The 24,483-nt window shown below is 38.2% G+C and overlaps 1 protein-coding gene across 1 annotated transcript in view; it reads left to right on the forward strand.

Moving 5' to 3' along the window:
• Positions 1–24,483, forward strand: part of TRPM6 (transient receptor potential cation channel subfamily M member 6) — a gene marked incomplete at its 3' end in the record, with an annotated part of 108,045 nt that overhangs the window by 52,749 nt on the left and 30,813 nt on the right. Inside the window, exons 10-24 of the mRNA XM_082075327.1 lie at positions 1,229–1,301; positions 1,420–1,520; positions 6,913–7,047; positions 7,557–7,610; positions 9,762–9,902; positions 11,585–11,719; positions 12,743–13,023; positions 14,062–14,290; positions 14,888–15,043; positions 15,909–16,043; positions 17,066–17,194; positions 19,144–19,395; positions 20,354–20,528; positions 22,181–22,295; positions 23,884–24,083. Of these exons, the coding sequence (XP_081931453.1) occupies positions 1,229–1,301; positions 1,420–1,520; positions 6,913–7,047; positions 7,557–7,610; positions 9,762–9,902; positions 11,585–11,719; positions 12,743–13,023; positions 14,062–14,290; positions 14,888–15,043; positions 15,909–16,043; positions 17,066–17,194; positions 19,144–19,395; positions 20,354–20,528; positions 22,181–22,295; positions 23,884–24,083 (2,311 nt within the window). The remainder of the gene's footprint in view (positions 1–1,228; positions 1,302–1,419; positions 1,521–6,912; positions 7,048–7,556; positions 7,611–9,761; positions 9,903–11,584; positions 11,720–12,742; positions 13,024–14,061; positions 14,291–14,887; positions 15,044–15,908; positions 16,044–17,065; positions 17,195–19,143; positions 19,396–20,353; positions 20,529–22,180; positions 22,296–23,883; positions 24,084–24,483) is intronic.

Genomic DNA, 24,483 nt, shown 5'->3' on the forward strand with positions numbered 1-24,483 from the left:
AAGCACCTGTTGCCGGCTTATGTCCCATTTTTCATTCACTGGTACCCTCAAGTCCTCCTCCTCAGGGCTGCTCTCAATCCACTCATTACTCAACCTATATCCCTATTTGGCATTGCCTAGGCCCAGGTGCAGGGCCTTACACTTGGCCTTGTTGAACTTCATGACATTCACACAGGCCCACCTCTGAACCCTGTCATGGTCCCTCCAGATGGCACTGCTTCCCTCTAGAGCATCAAACACACCACTCAGCTTGGCATAACCTGCAAACTTGCTGAGGGTGCACTCCATCCCACTCCATATTGCTGACAAAGATGTTAAACATCACCAGTCCCAATACCAACCCCTGAGGAATGCAACTCATCACTGGTCTCCACCAGCCATTGACTGTAACTCTCTGAGTGTGACCAAGTGGTCCACCTGTCAAATCCAATGTCTCTCCATTTTAGAGACAAGGATGTTGTGTGGGACAGCATTGAATGCTTTGCACAACTCCTGGTCCCTGACATCAGTTGATCTTCCTTTATCCACTAACACTGTAACCCCATCATAGAAGACCACCAGATTTGTCAGGTACAATTTGTCCTTAGTGAAGCCATGCTGGCTGTCACCAGTCACCTCCTTATTTTCCATGTGCCTTAGCATAGTTTCCAGGAGGATCTGCTCTATGATCTTGACAGGCACAGAGGTGAGGCTGACCAGCTTGTAGTTCCCTGGGTCTTCCTTTTCAGCATTTTAAAAGTGGGGGTTGTTTCCCCTTTTGCAGACACTGAAATCTTCACTGGACTGGCACTGGACTGCCATGATGGAGTACCAAGTATTTGTTATGGGAACAATGACAATTGTAGCAACGATCACTAAAATAGAAACTACCAAATGTGTTTTTATTATCTTTTGTTTTACTTTATTTGAATGTCTGTTTTCTAGTGGAACACTGGGTAGATATCAACCATGTTGCATTTTTATGTTTCTCAGCTTTAAAGGCCACTCAAAAGGAAATAGACTCATGTTCTTATGCAGTAAGTTGATGCCAGTTTGCCTGGGATGCCATTGTATTAAAAAACAAAATGGTGTATTTTCTATCTGAAACAAAGGAAAATCATGGCTAGACCTTTGCTGTTGTTTGTGTTGAAAACATGTATGATTTAATCTACCACAGCCCTTACCAAGAAGAAATAACTACAGACTTCTCTGCCTCACCTCAAATACTATACTTCTGCAATTCTAACAGATAACCATATTTGATGCGGAATCAGAAGATCAGCAGGACATTGATTTGGCAATTCTGACTGCACTCTTGAAAGGTACCTATCTAAAATTATCACCTGTTTTCATCTGACATATAATCCTATTGGCTTACCTTTTCAAAGAAAAGGGTAACACCAATGTATGAAAACCGGTGGGTCTTTTGCTTGTTTCTAGGTACAAATATGTCTGCTGCAGATCAGCTAGATTTGGCGTTGGCCTGGAACCGCCTAGATATCGCCAAGAAACACATATTGGTTTATGGACAGCACTGGAAGGTACTATTATCTTTTAATTTTCACAGTGGCCTTACACTTTATTTTGATGATTTGCATTTGTTAGGCTTTAACTGAGGAATAGTTTGGTGCTTGGAGTCAGTCTTCTGGAGTAATCATCTTTGATTTTGGAGAGGCATTATTCTTAAAGTTGTGAAGTATTCAGCCGCAGAGTGCATCAGATGAAAAATCGAAGAAATTTTATTTCCCCGGAGAAGAGGTGATATCTAAAATTCCTGTAGTTTTTTTTTCTGCTATCTTTTCCAAATAGTTTCAGTGGCCCTTCTGGACATGTATTCCTCAAGCCTGGGTTGACAATCATTGATGGCCAATGATATTCATTGTAGATCAGAGCACGCTTTTCTCCAAAGAAGTAAAATCCAAAGGAGTCTTGTCTCTGTTTTCCTAACTCTAGTCAGAAATACAGAAATCATGGTCCTTTATGGTGTTACCAGGTAAAAAAAAAAAGTAGAATTAACTGTGGTAACAAGGCATCATGGCATTATTTCAGGTATTGTTTCTTGGAATAGCTGCCATCAAGGCAAGCCACTACTTAGACCTACATTAACTATATGCATGTGAAAGAACTTAACAGTAACAATTTAGTCAGTCCTATAAAATGTGGTTTTTAAACTTTCAGATGTAATCTGGTATTTAAGTATAATCCTTTCTGAGTGAGTTTTTATGTACATAATATGATTTTTATAGAAGATATATATAAAACTCTATGTGCCTCAACACATGCTATTCCCATTTGTTATGAAAGTAAATATTTTCTTCAAGAAAATATATCTGATGATCCCAGAAGTAGTTTTTAAGTTTTCCCTTCCAGGAATTACAAGGTTAATGTTTCCAGTCCTGAATGCCCTTCCTCTTTCCCTCTTTACAATGTAAATTTTGGAAAATCAACAGTGAGGTGGGTTTTTTGTTTGTTTTTGTTTTGTTTTGTTTTGTTTTGTGTAAACATAGCTGGTTGTTTGATAGAACAAGAGAGCTGAACTTATTGATCACCAGTCTGCATTTTCGTGTGGTGTATAAGGCTGAATACTTGGAGGACTATGCCTGACATGTTTACAGTTGGCCACTCCTGAATTAAAGCATTTTCTATGTTATTGTTACCTCTTTGGGCTCAGTTCACTAGCTGTGAAGTGGAGACAATCATGTCATGTTCTTGCACAAAGCCTAGTAAGAATAAATGCCCGCTGAAAGGCAAAGAAGGAAATTGCTGGTTTCATTTTCAGGATTTGAATAGTGTGTGAATAATAAGGGATGTGCCAAACCTGGAACAATGAAATTAGAACAACATGTTGAATTGTTCCCTGCTGAGAGAGCATTGTTCATTCTGTGAACTGAATAAGACTAAGCACTCTGGTGAAACATAGTATATGATTGAGCAATGAATAATTGTACCGTGGTGATGAATTATCTGATAACTTTTGAGTGTTTTGAGTGCATAATATTAACAGTGTTTTTGTCCAATGGACTTTTGTTTTTATGGATTATGGGAAAGATTTGTGTATATACAATGATGTGTGCATATTTTTACCTTTATGATTTTTTTTTACAATACACTGTTATATTTTGACTCTATGAAGAAAATGTGTTTTTCCCCCCATCTTCTTTCATTGTTTTATAGTGTGTACATTTTTTATTTGTGTTTATTTAGTTTTTTTTCCTTCAACACCTCTGCTGTGAACTGTTCATAAGCTTTACTAAAGCACATCTGTGTAGGATGTTAAAGGAAGCGGGACACCATCTATCTTACTGCTTGAAATTCTCTACTATTGGAGTAAGAGTGAAGCATTATGCTTTTGTCATTTTTATTGTTGAAGATACATGTTGGCAAGGCCTGCGGGTCTGCATCATTCCTTTGTGTTTACATGAGAAGTGTGGCAGGTGAAGCTTGCTTTGACTGGTGAATTAGTATAAATGATATAAAAATAGAATCATAGAATAGAATCTTAGAACCATTTAGGTTGGAAAAGACTTTTAAGATCATCAAGTCCAACCATGAACCTAACGCTGCCAAGTCTACTCCTGAACCATGTCTGTAAGTGCCAACTCTGCATGTCTTTCACATACCTTCAGGGATGGTGACTCCACTGCTTCACTGGGCAGTCTGTTCCAATGCCTGACAACTCCTCTTATGAAGAAATTTGTCGTAATACCCTGAAGGACTTCAGTCTGTTGTCCCAAGTAACAAGTGACAGAACAAGAGGAAGTGGCCTCAAGTTGTACAAGGGGAGATTTAGATTGGATATTAGGAAAATTTTCTTCACCAAAAGGTTAATCAAGCTTTTGAACAGGCTGCCCAGGGAAGTGGTTGAGTCACCATCTCTGGAGGTGTTTAAGTGTAAGGGTGGTGCTTAAGGACATGGTGTAGTGGGATTTGGCAGTGTTAGACTTACGGTTGAAATCTTGAAGGTCTTTTCCAACCTAAAGGATTCTGTGATTCTATGTATATGGGAAATGACAAATAACATTTTCCTAGTCACCACTGCTTTATCACAGAAGGTTTTAGAGAACTATTGAAGTCTTCCCCTTCACTCCTGGCTTTCCTGAAGTGATTATCTGTTCATTTTTTTTCCATATTTCTGACAATATTTTCTACTCTTCTGTGTGCTTTTTTTCAGGTCATATAGTCATCTTTTGGTATAGACAGACACTGTACCAAATATTCAAGATATGGTGTTCTTCATTGAAATATTTTGTGAAATACTAATATTTAGACTGTATAGTCTAATAGTCTGTATCCCTCTTTCACTTGTTTCCAACTTATATCCAGCTTACATTAATGCTACACTAACATTTTTTCTGAGTTAATTTCAATACTGAAGCGCAGATAGGGTTGTTTTTCCCAGACGCACATTTTTTCTCATTTACCAATATTGAATTTCACCTGCTTTTTTGGTCGGTTAGTTCATATTACGAGATTCTTCTGTACCTCTTCCCAATCAATTTTATGATGATGATAATTTTTTTATCATCAGCAAGTGTTGTCAAAGTCGTAATCAATATGTGGGATTTTCTTGGTCTCCCACCACTATTAATAATCATTTTCCATACAATTTTGTCAATTGTTAAACAATTGGAGGACCTTTTTCCTTGTGACAGCTTGATTTGTTTGGAATTCCTTCAAAAAAGCCATCATCAAAAGCCTTTGTGGGGATGCAAACATCCTGTATTGATCAAACAGCCTTATCCTTGTTGTCCCTGCCAAAATTCTGTTAGAGTTCTGATTTCATTCTACAAAATAACTTCCTTGCTTCCTCTTACTCTACTGGATTTACCCATGTTGCTATTATCGCTATTCCTTATTGTAGCTTAATTTTATTTGTCCTTACAAAGTTCTAACTGTATTGGTATGCCGTACTTCGACAAGTTGTACACTCCTTTGACTTTTTCAACAATTCACATATTTTCTACCATCTTCCATTCTGCCGTTAGGGAGGCTGATTTTTTCTGTACTTCAGTTCCCTGGTAACTCTTAAGTGAATACCACCTGGTCCTGATAATTTGCTACCACTTTGTGGATTACTTCTGTAATATTTTCTACTGACACTTCAATTTGACACAGTTCCTCAGATTTGTCTGCTATAAAGAAAAGCTTTGATGTAGGACATTTTCTCACATGTTCTGTAGTGAGCAGTGAGGCAATGAATTAATTTGCTATTTCTGCAATAGACTTATCTCCTTGCATGTTTCTTTTATAGCTTGGTCATCCCCTGGCCTTACAGATTCACTGGCAGTTCCCTTACTCCTGCTTCTCTGCTTCTGATATGTTTGAAAAAGATCTATGTGCCTGTTCATACCTATTTCAGTGCAATTGTTCAGCACCATTTTGAATGAAAAGTCTATGTCAAATAATGAGTGTGTTCTCCTCTTCAAGTAAGATGTAAAGAGCTTGTAAAAAACAAGCTTTATATCTCTTGTTGCTTCTTCAAGTGAAAAATAGAATGGCGTATATTCCTGAAAGTTTTTCTTCTGACTAAGGAGGAGAAAAACGTTAACAATATTTTCTTCATGCATTGTAAAGAATTTAAAATAAAGAAAAAAGAAAACGCACAAGCAGAGTTTTAAAGTTTGCTTTTGACTTAGTTATTTTATTAATTAAAGAGGAATACCCCTCTGGCTGTTAGGGTCTGCCAGACCTGCAGTTTCCAGGAGCTACGATTTGCATTAGATTATTGTGGTTGTGTATTCAAATTTTGAATTAGATATTTCAGGAGAAATTTTTAAGTGATTTTCCATGCAGTCTTAGTATTTTTCTGTCTGTTTAAGTGTTTTAAGGGAACATGCACAATTATGCACAGCTTTTTGCTATTTCTTTTTAGAATTTTGATCCTAAAAGTTCAGAAGGTAAAGATTGTATGTGCTGCAACTATGTTTCTGCTTGAATGTCAGCTCAGTCTCAAACTTTACAACAAAGAATGTCATTCCGGTAGTTAGTGGACAGCTGTCTAAACCTCTTTGGACATGCTGCCAGCATAAGGAATGACTGCTGGAGGAAATTTAATACAAGAATGGTCACTTTGAGGTATTTCTGGAAGAAACACCAATAATTCAGGAATAGGGCACAAGTTTTCTTTTCACGTCTGACAATTCTGTAATATTTATTGCTCATCTTCTAATATTGCTTCTGCCATACTTAAAAAAGTACATTGAAAGGACTAACTTCACATGCCAAGTTAGCATTAGCACCTGCCCAATTTGTGAGCCAGAGCCCTCATTCTGCTCACCCCACTGCATTTTCTGTGCATACACGTTCTGTAAAAATACTTTATATGGATTTATATGAACCTCATATATCCAACTCCTTTGCTGTTTTGCATGTAGAAATCCTGCTGAGCTCTGTGCATGTGCCATGAGAAGAGTGCTTTCACTAATTTGGACACTGTTGTAGGTAGACCTCTGCTTCGTGGTGTCTTTGAGAGAGTTTATCCTAATGCAGATTCTCTCTCATATTTAAGAAGAAGTCTACTTTAAAGAACTTCAAGTTCTATAGAGATATCTTGAAATACAGTACCTTGAAATGGCTTTTGTCATATGTTGAAAAAGAAAGGCTTCCCTCCACCCCCTGCATTATCATACATTAGCTTCTGAAGTGAATTAAAGAGTAGGGAATGTATTATCAGAGTCTGGTTGTAAGGTTAGACTTGTAAAAGTCTCTACAGACATTTGGTTTATGGAGACTCAGTTTTACTTCCTCTCTGGGTTGGAGTTTTTACACAGATGCTTCCTCCAGCATATTTTTCTTTTGTAGTGTGCACTTTAAATATACATGAAGACAAATCATTGTGATAAAGGAATGTCTAGCTGTTCAGGCATGTTTTATTTATTTCCAAAAGCAGATAATAATTTTCTAAGCTTTTCCTTCATCTCTGTCCTTCTGGAGGTTGGTGCCTTGGAACAGGCAATGCTGGATGCTTTAGTGATGGATCGTGTGGATTTTGTGAAGCTGTTAATAGAGCATGGAGTGAACATGCACTGTTTTCTTACCATATCTCGTTTGGAAGAACTCTACAATACAGTGAGTATTTGAAATCCCGGTGTAGAGCTCTAGATAAGGATGCCAAGAAAGAATACTGTTTTGTTTAATTAAGCCACATTTATATGAAAGATTTTTGAAAAAAAAATAATTAAAAATTAATGAGTTTTGATCACTTTTTATTGTAATTTTGATTTTTGGAATAGTGTCCAAGCTTTTTATTTTCAATTAATTGACATGAATCAGACTGAATACTTGCCCAAAGCTCATGAGAAATATGTTCTGATTTTAATCTGGTATGTGATACATGCTTATCTTCCTGAAAATGATACGTTGTTTAACCTAAGGGATACCAACTTCTTTCTAGAATATGTCAAGATTTAAGATAATAGAGGTGTTGCAGACTGGTGTTGAAATGTTTTTGAACAGGTTTATGGGGAGAGTTTGAGTGTGGCTTATGCTGAAGATCCTTTAGCTGTTCTGTTTTACGATATTGATTTCCTAATACAGAGTGATGTGTTTGTTTACTCTCTTTTCTTTCCACACCACAGAAGCAAGGACCATCAAATCTACTTTTGCATCACCTAGTTCAAGATGTGAAACAGGTAATAGACACAGGAAAGGCTGGAGAGCAAAGATGGTAGCTTACAACTTCAGTGTCCACTGGCATGCTACTATTAGGTAATAGAGAAGAATTTTGCAAATAGAAGTGACAGGTTCATTACTATGCTCCTATATCTACTAAATGGTTTTATCTTCATCCCACTGATCCCCTTAGGCAATTAACTAGCACACTACTACTGAATGCTCCCAAAGGTCCTGTACCTTAATTTCAAAGCCAAGGAGTTCAGCTAGATCAGACTGTCTCAAGTTACTGAAGCGACATTATGAAATGATGGTAAAGAAGAATTAGCAAATTAGTGCCGTAATTATTCTTGTTGCTTTAAGGTTTTATTTTTTTTTTCCCTCAAAGCTAAAAAAGTCTCTCCTTGTTGAGCAGTAACAAAAAGATATTGTGACAAGATATATTATTATAATGTGCTGGAGAGAACAGAAGGTGGCAGTGGATGACTACTGCATGGAGCACTGTCTCTGTTAGTAGTTCAGTCTGTCAGCCTTGTGACTTAGCTACACAGTCAATTTATTTTCTGTTTCTGTTATGTATCGTACCTCACAGCACTGCTTAGCCAGGAAGGGATGAGCTGTTCTTTCTGCAGCTATTCTCCAATGCAGGAGATGCCTAGATCCAAAACTAGATCAATTGGCTAATTCTTTCCAGGGTATAAATGCTAAGGTAAAATATAATGGTAAGCCTGACTGTTTGCAGAGTTCTGTGGTCTCAAGTATCGGGATTTCTAGTATTATTTTCTTATTGTGGGTGACTTTCATGTCAATCCCATTTATGGTTCTGTAGATAGGTGTAGGGTAATCTGATCTCCAATAACAAGCTGCTTTCTGTGTTTTCCCATACTGATGTACATGTTTGAGATCTAATTTATGTGACAGATCTTGAAAATCTCAGTGTTGAAAATATATTGAACATTTCCAGGCTGAAAAGTCTGTCTTTCTCACTGATACTGAAGTAATTTTCTCCTTGATATGACTCGTCTCCTAAAACCCATGGCCTGGTAACATCTGAGGACACTCTGGAAAAACTTGGAGTGTGATCTAAGGGGAAGTATTTGGCACTTAAATGGAACAGGGGAATTTAGGTAGAAGATGGGTGCGCAATCTCAAAACTTCTGCACTCTTAGGTAAGCTAAACTCACTTGAGACATGCAAACAGATCAAAACACTGAAAAGCCTTTTTCTCCTGTACTTCTATAAGTATGCATAAGTGCTCTGTGAATGGGTTGAGCAGTTGCACTGTTATTGAATATGGTACCGCAGTAGCTAGGTCAACCACCAGGGTGATGTGACCATGGATTTCACAGTATTTTCTCCACTAGTGTGACCAGCTTTACTGGTGCTATATTTGAGTGGAGATACATGGCAGTCTTCCCTGATAGTATAAAAAGTGCTTCTTAGTGCAGAATATTATCTACAAGTACAGGTAGTCAGAAATACTTGCCTAACTCTTAATGGCAGTGGTGGCAAGCTCTTTCCAGTGAGATACACTTTTGCCCCAGAGTGCTCAGCATATTGGTGCCTTCTGTTCCCCAGAACAGGCATCAATCCTTTAAAGAGATGTTGTGAGAGGCTCCAAAGCTACAGCTAATGCCCATGCAGCTGCTGTCCTAGTTGTCCTGAGAGTCTTGAGCCTCTACAAGAGATTACCAGTCTCCAAGAATCACCCTACAACATTAAGTACAACATTACTCTACAATATGCTTCATCCACTTCATTTTTAATTAATGAATCGGCTTAATAAGCAAATCATACCCTGCTAGTTTTTTCTTGTTCTGAGAAGAAGATGACTTTTATCAATCTCTCTGGCTGGTGGTGACTGACCTGAGGAGCCATTACCATCACTGTTGAGTGCAGATGGTCTTGTGAACCTTGCAATATATGTCCCTATGTGTTGTGGGTGCAGTGAACTGTAGACATCACACTTTTCAGGCTGAAAATGTGGATGTGCCTGTGTTCTCCCTCCTAGGGGAATTCCATATGCCTAATGAATGTGTGCACTTCCCTGACAGATGCAGGAACTTCTAGCTCCAGCTTCTTCCAGACTCTCCTTATGGTGGTAGAGCTGTGACATGTTGAATGTTGCGTATTATAGCATCATGAAATGCTTGTGACATTTGGTGTTTCAGAATACCCTGTCCTTGGATTACAAGATATCACTGATTGATATTGGGCTGGTGATAGAGTACCTCCTTGGTGGAGCTTATCGGAGTAGCTACACAAGGAAGCATTTCCGAATTCTCTACAATGATCTCTACAGAAAACACAAGGTAACTTCTGAGAAATGGCTACCACTGGTCACCAAGAAAAGCCGAACATGACACCTGAAAGTAGCTCAGGTTGTCATTGTGGTTTGTCTGAAGAACATCATTTAACTGTAGGCCATGCTTGCCTGCTTTATGAACCTCTTTGCCAACTGTGGAGAGATTGCAAATAAAACAGACATCCCTCCTCAAACTACTTCCTGCCCCATAAGAACACTGGTGATTGTTAAATTAACTATTTGTTCAGTGAATTTACCTTTGTGCTCGGTAGCAGTGTTGTGTTCTTTGTCATGCATCCATAAAGACCAGGCTGTACCAACCACCATTTTCCCTTTTGCAAAGCATTTGTATGTTTTTACTCTTGCAACTTGAACTGCCTCACAGAAATACTGAATTCAACAGGCATTGAATGAGACTTAGAGCATGTCAACATGACATAGTGAAGAGCAACATGGAGATCCTTGACCCAGGTTTTGAGCAAATGTCTTAACCTTTTAGAAGGAGCTCAGTGCGAGTGGTGTGTCCTCCAGCCCAGGCCAGTGAGATATGTTTGCCTGGCAGAGCTTTTTCCGTGATGCACTGGTCATCACAGGGGAAGTCTCATGTTGCTTGTACCAGGCTGCACCCGTGGTGCAGTGGCTTTGTTCAGGCAGAGGGTTGTGCTTGGACATGTGTGCCGTTCTGCACCTTCTAGATGCCTAAGATGTTTCACTGTATGGTGTAGCATTGTGCCATGTCTGCACATCAGTAGCATCACCTCTACAAGCAAACAAACTGCCTCAGAAAAACAGTATGCAAACATACTGGCACTTTGATTTTCCTCATTGACTTTCCAAAATGAGTAGCCTGAAAACAGCCCAAACTTCTCAATAAATTAGCTGAATATCATTCTCAGCATCACAGAAAGAGCAGATTTACCACATCAGACTTCTCCCTTGTTTTTGGAGTAGAACTAGATTTTGATTAAATCACTTCCATATGTTAAAAAACAAACAACAAATACCTCTCATCCCAACATACTACTTTCATGACTAGTAGAAGTACCTCAGAGTGATCAGGGAAAATGGGAAGAAATAATTTCTTAGAGTGAATAGAGACACATAGGCAGAGCTTTCTGGGAGTCTCTGGCTTAATACAATGCTTAAAAAGAGATATTTGAGATGTTGTAACAGTTTTCTCTATATCCTTGTGAAATATGACCTTAACAGAAATGAGTGAAACCACATAATCATGTAACTAGACATGCCATCCTTTGGAGGAAATAGTCAGCAAAAAGTTCGGAGAACTTCTGTCTTCTAATGGGTTTATGTCACTTTTTATAAGGGTTGTACTTGCAAGAGCTTCCAGGTTGGGTTCCAATCTGGTGCAAGCCCTGTTGTTGTAATTGTTGGATGCTATTGGGGAAATCGATATTTTGAATTGAGAGATTCAGAAATAAATAAATAAATAAATAAATAACCATAAACATCAACATAAACATATATATATATATATATATATACATATATGTATTAAGTTAGATGTGAAACAGGCTATTTTTATCTTGATGGTATAAGCTCCAGTGGTAGTTCTAGTGATTTCTGATGCACTAGTCTTGAGTAACCATTGCATCAGAGATAAATACAGGAAAACTTCATCTCTAATTTGCATTTCTCTCCTTGTGTTTTATGGTATGCCTTTGGATCTAGAGAGTGCTCTCCAGATTTTCGCAGAGTCTGTCTCACTCCCTTCATCAGAGTAATCAGACAGGTAGCAGAATGGGATCTGCTGAAAGTACTTTGCATTCTCAGTTCTTCAGAACAGCACAGCCTTACAAATACAAGGTAATATAATTGCTTATTCTACGCTTCGCTTAGGACATATTTGGCTGCTAATTTTATTGAGACATTTTAGACATATGTTGGTCAGGCTTTAGTTAACATAATTCTATTTGAATTCCAGTGGAAGCAACATTTTACTGCTTATTGTTCATGAAGTACAGGTGTTGCAATTTTAATGTTGAAATCAAGCTCAGACTCCTCCTGTGATACTTTTTAACTTCCACCCGTGTGTTGCTAAGGCCTTTTGTTCACTGAATTGTAATATCATGTAATTTCTGAACATCAAGTGTGGATGAAAGGTCTTCTTATTTGGAAGCAACAGTACAAATTCTCTGACTTTCCTGATGTTTTCTCATGATTGCTTATTAAAGTAACTACAGTAAGCCTGCGAAGAAAAGATACAGTTCTGATATCTAGAAAATGATGACAGAGTATTTTCTTTCAAAGAAACAAGGATGACACAGCTAAGATTGTTACATATGTAAATTTGGCAGACAAAACATAAAGTAGAATGAGTTTAAATGGATTTATTTGAATTAGGCTGAGCCAAAATGAAACCATTGTAGCCCTGGGACAACCTCACTTACACTAGTGAGAGTTTGCCTTTAATGGAAAAGTATCCAGACATGAATGTAGAGCGAATTTGCATTACCTTTGTGGCAGACAGTAAAATAATATTCTATTAAGTATCTCGAGTGCATGGTGTATGTTTCAGTCTACTGATTGCTTTTTCTCTTGTCATGACGCAAGTACAAGAAGGGAATGAAAGTAGGATTTTGGTATCACTGTGGCAAACGAGGCTATAAATGGCATAGGTACAGAGCAAGGAGTGTTTCCTCCACTAATGTTACCAGCTTCTTAGCACTGGTAATCTGAATGTGATCCTAGCTGTGGTTTATGACTTAAATGTATATTATGATAAAATAGTTTACTAGTTGCAATTCAAGTTGCATGCAGTTTTATTTATATGAATCTGAACCTCAACCATTCATTGAGATTTTCTTTATTTGAAAAACAAATTTGTAGGAAAGATCCACTGCTTTCCATAAGTGTAAGAAGAAATCAAAAGAGGATATAAACTTTGCAGAGAACTATGAGTCATCTGGCTTTATCTACCCCTATAACGACCTTCTGGTTTGGGCAGTATTAATGAAAAGGCAGAAAATGGCAATGTTCTTCTGGCAGCATGGAGAGGAAGCCATGGTCAAAGCTGTTGTGGCTTGTAAACTCTACAGGGCAATGGCCCGTGAAGCTAAACAGAGCAACATGGTGGATGACACTTCAGAAGAACTCAAGAAGTACTCAAAGTATGGGTTCTCCCTTCACTTCAGTTGATAAAGTTCTGCAGTGCTTAGAGTGGTTAGATATTTTCCTAATCCACTAAGAGTTTGTGCGGTTAGTGGTACAAAGGAGTGTAAAATAAATACTATCAGCTTCCCACTTTTCCTATTATGTAATGGAGCTATGTGTGGGTATGCAGTCTGGTCAAGAGTTAAAGGAAATCTATTAGCATGTTATCTAGTTGCATATTTGAAAATTAAAATATAGGTGAGTAATGTGTGGCTTGCTGTGAATTGGTCAAGTGGAAGACTGAAATTTCCCTTACAGCTTCTCTTCCAGTTCAACTTGTTAAAAAGCCATATGGCACATAAGTATTGGGCTTTTCAAATCTGTAACATGTGGTAATGTGCAAACGAAAATCAGTGCTTAAATCCTGCTCTGTGTAAGACCTAAAGCAAACTGCATGCTGAAATAACCAAGTGAATAAAAAAATTAAGTCAACCAAGAATTTTCCATGTTAGTTCCATGTTAGTGTTTTCTGGTAGTTTTTCTTTGTAGACATCATGCTTCAGGTTTAGAGTACAATAGGATGTACAGTCTTGTTTTGCATGCGGTTCCTCACCTTAATTTAAAGGAAGGTGTATCTTCCTTGAGGGATCTTCCCTATGGAGATGCTTAAGAGCCAGTGTGAAAGAAGACACTTTTGCAGCTGCCTGCTATACTTGCCCACAGTGGCAATGAATCTGTTGTTGAAGGATATACATACAACTTCATAGGGTCCATTTTGATCGCTGAGTGAGATTAAGAACCAAAAAAAAAAAAAAAATTAAAAATCTAGATGACTCTAAATCTTGTGATTAGGACAAAATAGTGAGATTTGCTCCCCAAATTATTATTCACTAGATATATTGATAAAGCAATGGGAAAAATGAGAGAATGCATACTTACTGAGATTGTTAGCTGAACTTTTGATAGTGGAGTTTTCAAACCGACCTCTTTGCAGCAGTGATTCTGAGTTTTGACTGATCACTGTTATGTTAACTGTTAATTCTTTTCTGCTTTAGGGAATTTGGACAGCTTGCCTTAGATGTCCTGGAGAAGGCATTCAAACAAAATGAGCAGATGGCCATGAAGTTGCTGACCTATGAACTGAAAAACTGGAGCAACTCAACTTGCTTAAAACTAGCAGTGTCTGTGGGGTTGCGGCCTTTCATATCCCATACTTGCACACAGATGCTGCTGACTGATATGTGGATGGGACGCCTGAAGATGCGGAAGAACTCCTGGTTTAAGGCAACATCACTTTAGCATTTTCTGAGAATTTAGATGCTTTTTACATGCTTTGTACATGTCTTTGTGGTTATGAACATGTCTACTGCAGTCTCAGACAGAAGTACTTAGGCGTGGATTGAAGTGTGCACATGTGGGACAGAAAAGAAAGGCAGGGAGGAAAGACAGTACTTGCTTCTATTTTACTTCTTTGCAAAAGCAGTTGTGGGGTGACCTTAGGAGAATGCACTTTGTGAGGGTTTTGGGTTGGTTTTTGCTGTTCCCATTCTCTCAGCACTCTTCAGTCCCTCCCCACCTGCTCTCTCTGCCCTGCATTGCTGGTTCTCCAGCAGAGCTGCTGATGGGAGGGGTGCTCTCCGGACATGGGGTGCAGTATCTAAAGTATCCCCAGATACCACGACACTCTCAAAAGCCACAAAATAGTCAAGAGCAACACATTTATTTGGAGGCTGCAGGAGTGTGATACAGAGATCCCCTGCACCAGTGGCTCCCTCCAAGGCCAGCGGAATTGTATTGGGTTTGTGCTGGCACCATGCATACCTGACTATGGCCTCGGGTCTGTGTTATCACTGCTGAATTTAGTTCATGTCTCTCTTTTAGGTCATTATGAGTATTCTTCTGCCTCCCACCATCTTGATGCTGGAGTTTAAAAGCAAGGCAGAAATGTCTCATGTACCTCAGTCTCAAGACTTCCACCAGTTCACATGGTATCATGGGGATCAGAGCCCAACCAGCTCTAAAGATGCCTTGTCTCTGGTTAGTGTCTGATGATCAGTCATTCGTGTGTTGGAGTCTGTCTGTTTACTGCAGTATGATCCTGAGGAGTGAGGAAAAGGTGATCAGTTGGAAGTGTTGGGGCTGAACTCTCAAAAAGTAGGAGTTTGATCCCTGGTTTGGATACGAACTGAAGTGACCTTCGAAAAGTCACTTAATCTGTCCTGGGTGTTACTTCTGTTCTGGTCATAATGAGAAAATCCTTCCCAACCTCACAAAATTATGAGAACAGTATAATTACCTGTCAGTCACACAGGTATTTTAGGGCACAAAGTCTACTCAAGCTGCAGATAAATACCTATGTAATCTTGTATACCAAATAATCTGAGAATGGTTTCGTATCATATACAAAACCACAACTGTAAAACTCCATTCAGGTTGCCCAGTCGAGCTGACCAAAGCAGGGAGACAGCAGAACTGAGGCAGTCCAGGTCTCGTCCTCTCCAACTCACTCCTTGGTCCCAGTCTTCCTGACCAGCAGCCTCTGCCCTGCATTTCAGCCACAGCCTCTCCCCCTCTTCATGGCCACCCTTCACTCTTAGTCTCTCCTTGACATTTTGTTTTTTGAATTACATCATAGCCCTTCCAGAGGTCTAGCCTCCGCCCTTCTTGTTGAAAAACAAGGTGTGTCTACTTCTGCATCACTTGAGCCTGGCAGAGATGCCATGTAAAGCAAACCCTAAATCCCTATGTGTAGTGGAAAAGTGTGCATTATTGCAGTTTCCATGGTTGTAACCAGTCAAAATCAAGCCCAAACATCTCTGCCTATCTTCCCTCTAATGTAACATAACCTTTGCAATCATAACCCATGGTTTCTTACTTTTAAAAATGCTCTTTTCTTTTAAAGAAGGATTATGATGTGGAGAAGGTTGCTCAAAAGTCTGATGAAAGCCAAGTAGACAATGGACAAGGAAACCTTCCTGGAACTCGAAAAATCTATGAATTCTACAACGCACCAATTGTCAAGTTCTGGTTTCACACGGTTGGTCATCATGCTAGAACCTGGATTGCCAAAATCCTCTTTTGATTTTCCAAATACCACTTGATGTTGCTTTTACTTTGCAGCCTGCATGGATTTGCAGCCACTTAATGGTGGTGGTGGATGGGAAGACAGTTGAATATTTCTCTCACAATCAAGTAGAAAGTTTTACAGCTAAAATAATGCAGCTGTGTTAAAAAACCAAACAAAAAACCACAATAAGGAGCTAAAGAAAACCCCAAGCACAGCTTTTTAAATGTTTAATTGCAGGTGTAGAGAGAGAGATTTGAAGCTGGCCTTAAATACCTTAGAGATATTCATATCACTTTCTTTAGGAACTGTTTCAGAATTAGTGAATATTAATCTATGGGAGATCATTAGTTATAGAGAAATATGCATTTATTAAATCAATTTTAGTAACTGACACTGTGTCAGTGTAGCTTAAGGTGTTTAAGATCAGGCTGCCTGTTGGATCAGCCCACCCTGTATATAAACTATTACTCCTTTAGTAGGGTGTGGCTAACTGCTTTATAGGTCATTAATCTATTATCTCAGATACATTTCTGATGTGTTGTGGTACCTTAAAAATATATGATTTACACCTGATATTGTTCTTCCTGTGTTTCGGGAGGCACTGATTAACCAGCAGGGTTTCATATAGCTTTTAGAGCACTTACTTCCTCCAGCAGAAGGTTAGGATAAAAGCATAGCACTACCTTTACGTTAAAGTAATGATGATGGATATAATAGCCTGTCTTATACATGGATTTGGAGTCTAGGTGAGCTTGCATTGCAATAGTTCATCTTCCCATTTATTCAGTACTAAAGCACCAATTTCCAGATGATATTTAAGGATATTCCTACAAAAAATATTTGGAGAACTGGAGGAAAGTTTTCAGGCTCAAAATTCTGACCGTGCCCCTGTACTTTGAATATATATAGTCAGGCTAATCACCTGTTAATATGTTTGCAGAAATTTGTTGGAGATTTTTGTGCCTACGGGTTATATACTGTGTGTTTTGCAGATGGCGTACATGGTGTTTCTCATGCTCTTCACTTACACTGTGTTGGTGAAGATGGAACCAAGACCAAGTGTGCAAGAGTGGCTTGTTATCATTTATATTTTCAGCACTGCTATTGAAAAAGTCAGGGAGGTAAGCTTTTCCATTCACATAAACTGAAGAATTCAAATCCTGCATTTTTTGTAGAGAGTTTAGCACAGGAAAGAGTTATACAAGGCATTTATTTCTGAAAAGTCTTTTATTTGAATATCCGTACTTGGGCTTCAAAAATGCATCTGAAAGTTTGTTCTTAAAGCTATTTTTCTGTGTAATGCCAGTGGTAATGTGCATGTCACTTGAAAGTGATTATGCTGTATTGAGATTTGGAGCCACATTGTATGCACCTGTCTTTTTTTTTTTTTTTTTTTTTTTTTGAGTGGACCACTTCTCATAGTGAGTATGGAATTGGTCTTTAGATATTTACTTCAAGTGTGGACATTGTTATCACTTAATAGGAGTTATGTATAGAATAATTCATGGCTCTCCATCAAGTCTAATTGAACCTCTACAAACAAAACGGAAAAAAAGCCACCATCAACTTCTGAACACAACTTGCAATCCAAACCTAAGGGTGGGGACAAATCCAGCTATGGATTGCCCAAATTATTGTGTCTGATCAGGTATATCTTCATTGTAGGTTCAGCATATAATAAACAATATTGGTGTGAATTATCTATTATATGACAGTATAAATGCTGTAGTTCTTGGGGAATAAAACTACAAAAAAACAATTGCAGTTCTGAATGAAGGATTTTGTTACAACAGATCACTTAGGAGACTGCAACATCAGTACAAGGGAGGTGAAGGATTTCAAGGGGTAGCAGAGATGCTGGGAATATATTGAAGCTTGGATAAATATACAAGTTCTGTGGCTGCACAAGATAAAGTTGAAAAAAATCTACACAAGGATTGTCTAATTGAGAAACAAATTGAATGGGGAATAGCAAGAACTTTTAAAATGGCTGTTGTGCTGTTGCATTGTGTTGATGGTGGGACAGTGGAAACATCAGTTATTTATAGTATTAACATTCATTGGAGACTTTTAAATTCATGTCTTCTGCTTGATTTTCTTTGTCTATGTAGTAGTTCTGATCTGCTGGGAAAGACTTTGTAGGACACTGTGTCTTACACGTGCAGCTACTTAACTGCTGAAGGCCTTGTTATATATAACTTTATTTCTCTAGATTGTATCAACTAATTGTTAAAGCCTTAGGCCCTGACCCTGCAACTAGTTCCTCATGTGAGTTAGTCCAGCTGAATTGAGTAGGATCAGTTGTTTACATTAATGTGTTCATGTGCGTAAATTCTCGCAGGATCAAGGGTAACATTTGAAAATCTCTCCTTTGCTTGCTACTTATCAGTGTGATCTTACATAGCACTGCGTAATTGGCCTCACTTGTGTAATGTGCAAAGGTTTTATTTACAGTCTCCCAAAGATTCCACTTCACACATTTGCTCAGTGAAGCTTAAAATCCCTTTGGGGCACCTCACAGTTCAAGGAGTGAACATTTCATTCTTTACCTTGCGAGTTGCCAGTGCTTCTTTTTTTAGTATGTCCTTGGTGGATGGAATACAAGGATCTTTCTTTGTATTTTCAGTCTGAAATAAAAAGCATTAGTTATTTTCCCATCAGCAAGGTTAGGTTGGTACTTTCCATGGCCAAGGGGCTTTTAAAGCGCTCTTGCAGGTCATGGCCATTCCTCTAGAAAATGCTCATTAATTTATAATTATACATATGCTTAAGAGCTCTAATCTGGCTGCTCTTTTTTTTTTTTTCTGAGGAATATGCTCTTCAGTGAATGGGTTTGGGCTCAGAATCTGTTTTTCCATAGGCAAAGCTATCCTATGGTGTGCTTTAGCAATACAACACTGTAGGTTAAGTACTAACCTCAATTAACAGTGAATGGAAATATGCGGTACATGGGCCTGCAAAAAAAAAAGGAAAAAAAATTATCATGACACAGTTCAGACAGAAAAGGTTAAAGAATGTATCTTCAATTTTAACAGAGTATTGTTGGGTTTTTTTTCCACATTCTACTCAGGTATTTATTTCAGAACCTGGAAAATTCCACCAAAAAGTGAAGGTGTGGATTTATGAATACTGGAATTTTACTGATTCTATAGCTATCATCCTGTTTATGATTGGTTTTGGTTTGCGCTGGTCCAACCCCCCTGTTCAAACTGCAGGGAGGCTACTTTACTGCTTGGATATAATATTTTGGTATGCTCGGCTCCTTGATCTTTTCGCTGTGAATCAGCATGCTGGCCCATACCTGACAATGATTGGGAAAATGGTAAGTATTATGCTTTGGAACAATATTTTTGTAGTTAAGGCATATGTTGAGGAACATGTGAAGGTCAGAAGTGACAGAAAAGAATTATGGTCAAAGGAGGGGTCACCTAGTAATTTGTAGTGAATGTATTGCTTGAAAATATGTCTTTTTCTGTTTGTGAGTTGACCATAATCAGGTTTCAGTTCTCTCTAATTTATTCATTATTTGAATTTATTCACAAAAGACATTTTTGCTGCATTCCTTAGAGAAGGGTTGCATTTGAATTGAGTTTCTGATATGGCTTGATAATAGGACAAATAAAAATCACTATCTCTTGCAGATGGGCTCACTACTATGGAGCATTCCCCTAGCTCTTGGAAACTGTCTCATTATTATTTTATGTTTTGATTCAAATAATTATATCCCATTTTTAGCAGGCAAAATTTCTCTGAGATCAAAGTTATTTTTTTTCTCTTTTGCTATAAGAACTGCTGCTGAACTGCTGCCTAGTCTTGAGGGACATCTGCAGATTCCTGCTGTAATTTCCCTCGGTTATTGGGAACTATCTTATTAATACTTTTATATTCTGTCTTGCATAGTAATTCTGATGCAGTGTTAGAAGGCAAAGTAATTGTCACTGTTATTCCTTGCTCTCAGTTTGGATGAAATACCACTGAAGAAAAACACCGTCATAGAGTCTCTGCATTTTTCAAAGCTTGCTTAAGATCTTAAGAGGGACTTGAGAGGCAAGTAGATCTTGCAGCCTTTTTGGTTCAGGATGACTTTAACCTCTATAAAATACCTGGGTAGTCCAGGTCATAGAAATAAAATATTCTCATTTTCTCTATCATATTGAATTATTAGCTATGTTTTTGTATTCTGCTTTGTAAAAGCAGTTATTGACACTCTTCCCTAAAATGTATGTCTCCTTTACATATAATTAACACAGCTAATTCATTCATGCAAAAATGTCTTCCAGACAGCAAACATGTTCTATATTGTGGTCATGATGGCCATAGTCCTGTTGAGCTTTGGAGTGTCACGAAAGGCAATCCTTTCCCCAGAGGAACCTCCTTCTTGGACTCTGGCACGAGATATTGTATTTCAACCCTACTGGATGATGTTTGGTGAGGTCTATGCTGGAGAAATAGATGGTAGGTAATTTTCACAGTACAGCTCAACAGTTTAAATTTAATACGTGCAGAAACATGTCCACTTTGGGCTACTAGATTTTTGACCACATATTGAGTCTATTCTTTCTCAAATAGTTTTGGTTTGAGTATATATATATATATATATATATATATGTGTGTGTGTGTGTGTGTGTGTCCTTAATGAGTAGTGCTGCATGAATAAAGGTGAGTTTCTTTGTTTAAAATAAAGGTTAAGCTTTGAAACCTTCAATGTTATCTTTTCAAGTGAAGTGTAATGCAAAGCTCAGATGAAAACACATAGGAACTAACACTGAGCTAGTTCATGGTCAGGGTATCTGGCAGTGAAATGAATTTCCGGTTAGGTGAATCCAAAGCTGCTGATCTCTTGGAGAAATGACTACAAAGTTGTCTTAAAGGAAGAAAGAATAAAAACAAAAATGAAAAGTAAAAAAGGAAAATTGTTTTTCACCATATTAAGAATTAACCACCTGGCATTATTCTTAAACAGATAAACCTGTTGAACACAGGAAAAATAGAACTAAACAACGTAAGTAGGAAAAATGTTATATTCTTATCATGGCTTTGACTGTGGCTCAGTAAGAGAGAAGAACCAGACACTCCAGAAGGCATTTCAGCATTACAGATGGAAGGCGCTTTCTTGCTGGTCAGTGATGGGCACAAGTAAAACAGTCCCTAAAATAGAAAAGTAGGTTTGCAAATAGATAAAAATATTTCATATACATAGTTCAGCATAGCTATGGTTCATGAAAGTAACGTAAGGTGTTGCATCCCTTATTATTGCTGAAACAGTCACATGATGGCTATGTGTTTCAGTTGCATAAGTCAAAATTCTTTTAAAGAAAAGCACACTGTTAAGTTTCACGGTTTAATCCATTTAATCACTTATTAATCCTAAGCCTTTAGAAATTTGACACTTCCCAAATAAAGCTATGATTTCTCTAATGACTCTTTATGCTGCAGAACATGTCCTGAATTTAGGACTGCTGCCTTATAAATGTGTTTAAAAATTTCCTCAAAAGTGCAAAATTCGTTTAAAACTTATAAAGATTGAAAAGTATTTATTTTGACATTGACAATTTAAAAACATTAAGAAGGATTCCTTAGTTTCAATGATTTGTTTCTTCATCTCACATACATTTGTAGCCATATATTCTTTTGCACCTGGGTCAAAGTGATCTTAGTGAAGCTCTGAAGGAATAACACTCCAGTACTGACAAAGCAGACTTTGGGCTGTATCCTTTCCACAGTGGAGCCAGTGAAAGCTTTGCCACTTGCTTTAAGGATCAAATATTTCAATTTCAGTTTACTTGAGCATGCGCCATCTCCCAAGTACATTTCTGCTGCATCATTTTTCCCCGTAACAAAAGGTGGGGCATAAGAACTGACATGTATGAAAAGGTGTCTCCAGCTTCCAAATTGCAATGGAAACTTTGGAGCAGTAGTATCATCAAGAGGTCTCACATCCCCTTTATGCTGAGGTAGACTTTTTAGTTGGAAATTTAGTAACGTACCCCTGTGAAAGTAATGAGGACTGTCCTGTTTCTTGCTGAGGCAAATGAGGAGCACATACCACTCCTGTGCTCTGATCTGATTTCCATGCTAACCATGCTCTGTATGTCCTTCGCTTTCAGTCTGTGAAACCAATGAAGACTGTCCTCCTGGCTCCTTCCTCACGCCGTTCCTCCAAGCTGTCTACCTCTTTGTGCAGTACATCATCATGGTCAACTTGCTGATTGCTTTCTTTAAGTAGGTACCATAGTATGTTGCTGCAAAGGCAAAAGCAACTAGTAGATGTTCTGCCAACACTTCTGCAAAAGTCTTCTACCAAAAATGTCCCAGCAGAGACATGCTGATGGTGACTGTTACCCCATTTTCCATGGGGGTTCAGTGAATAAAAAACGTATGGTGGAAGCAAGAGCGTGGGAGGAAAGGGCTCGTGAGCAGACGCCTGAAGTGTTTTGTTATTTAAACAGAATCTGACTTTGTGAAAGTGGGCAGCTCTAGTTGGCAAACAAGCAACATTAGTTCAGCTGTGAAGTACTTTGTACTTTGTTCCTAAAAGTTGTATTTGTTGTGTTGAGTGCCTACATAGTGTTCATCATAGAGCAGCTCAAGATTTAGTTTGGCAGATAAGTAAAGAAGCTATTCAAGGGAACAGGGTAATGCTATTTAATGTCTGCTACCAGAGTAGGAAGGGTCTTTATAGTAATTCTATAGTAATTGATCAGTGTCTTTACAGTAATTCTAACCTTGCAAGTTTTAACCGGGGAACCTTTGTAGTGATCAAGTTCTGTAAAATATTAGTAAAGACCAATCTAACTCAAGTAGTTAATTATTTTTTCCTAGAGTTCTGGTATTTCTGGGGAAGAAAAAATCAGATGTAGATTTAAAAAAGTTACAAATGAAGAAATGTAGTGATTAATATTCAAGAAAACTGAAAGATCAAAACTCTATTCCCATTTCCAATTAGAAATCCCTTTCCTGAAGTTGTGGCAAGGCATCAATTTTTTTTTTTTTTTTTTAATACACAGCTGTGAAATTGTAATTTGAATTATTTCTAGATTTAAACCTTCAGCAATGATGATATGTTAATGCTTCTGCCTAGTGGTTTGATTGTTCCAGAAGTGGGACTGAAAATGAGTATGAGCAATATATTTAATTATGCTCCCAGAAGCAAAGCTGATGTTTTTGTGATTATATTCTGGGTGTGTAGTATGATGGTGCAACTGAAATTACAGTGCCAGAAGCCATGAAGTTATTTGCACGTACTTGAGCCTATGATAGTAGATAAGGGAAATTATTCAGTGCAACAACAGTCACATTTAGTAATATCATAGCTCCAAAGAGTACCCTGCAGAAGAATTGCTCGTGTAGCTGTGTCTTGCAGCATGTATTTGTTTAGAGGCAGTGCACTGAAGAGCAGTGGAACCATTTTGTTAACACTCTTCCCTTAGCCTGACTCTTACACTTAATTCAGTCCAAAGAGGCAGACAATGTTGAACTCCCAGTTAGACTATGTATTAAAGTTTAAATAATCTGGCTGAGATTTCAAAGCTACTTCAGGGATATTTTTTGCCCGGCTCCTATTAATGTGGATGGGAATTGGATCTCCAAATCCGTTAGGCAGCTTTGAAGATCTCATTCTCAGTGCACTAGCTGCAGGCACATGCTGCTGCTTTGTTAAATGAAAGTTGCTAAGCTGATTTACCTCACTGGAGGGATGGGACTTTACTTCAGTGTCAAATTAGATCTGTAGACAAGCATCTTGTGCTGTATTGAGAGTATTCCTCACAGGAGTGCTTTACTCTCCTTCCCCTTCTATCTCTCTTCTCAGTAATGTTTATTATGATTTGAAATCCATATCGAACAAGCTCTGGAAGTACAACCGGTACCGCTACATTATGACCTACCATGAGAAGCCGTGGCTGCCCCCACCTTTCATCCTTCTGAGCCACATTGGACTTCTCATAAACTGCATCTTCCACCATCGACCCCCAAATGAACTGGATCAAGAAGAAGGCGACGTTGGACTAAGTAAGCAGAGCTAAGCTGTGGACCTTACAAAATAGCTGATGAGGAATGTTTTGACAGCCTCCCATAACTTTATAGCTCAGTTCTTAAAAAAAAAAAAAAATTCTCTGGGTAGGAGGCTGTTTTTATTTGCAAAGCTGAATTTAAATTGACTGTCTGAGAACTCTTGTAGGAAACCATGTCTAGAGGAATGCTTTTCTATGTATTTGGCTTTTGCTCTGCTGCACACTGTGCATCAGTCAAGACACATCAAAACCCTGAGCTGAAATAAAGTGACGGCAGCTTTTTCTGTATAATGGAATAACCTTATTTTGAAAGAAATTAAACAACACTAGAGGTATACATTTCTGTACATTCATCTTGAAAAGACCAGTAACTCCTTTTTAATTGCCCAGAGAAAGTA

The sequence above is a fragment of the Streptopelia decaocto genome, assembly GCF_964273445.1.
Source record: "Streptopelia decaocto genome assembly, chromosome: Z".
NCBI classification, from domain to species: Eukaryota; Metazoa; Chordata; class Aves; order Columbiformes; family Columbidae; genus Streptopelia; species Streptopelia decaocto.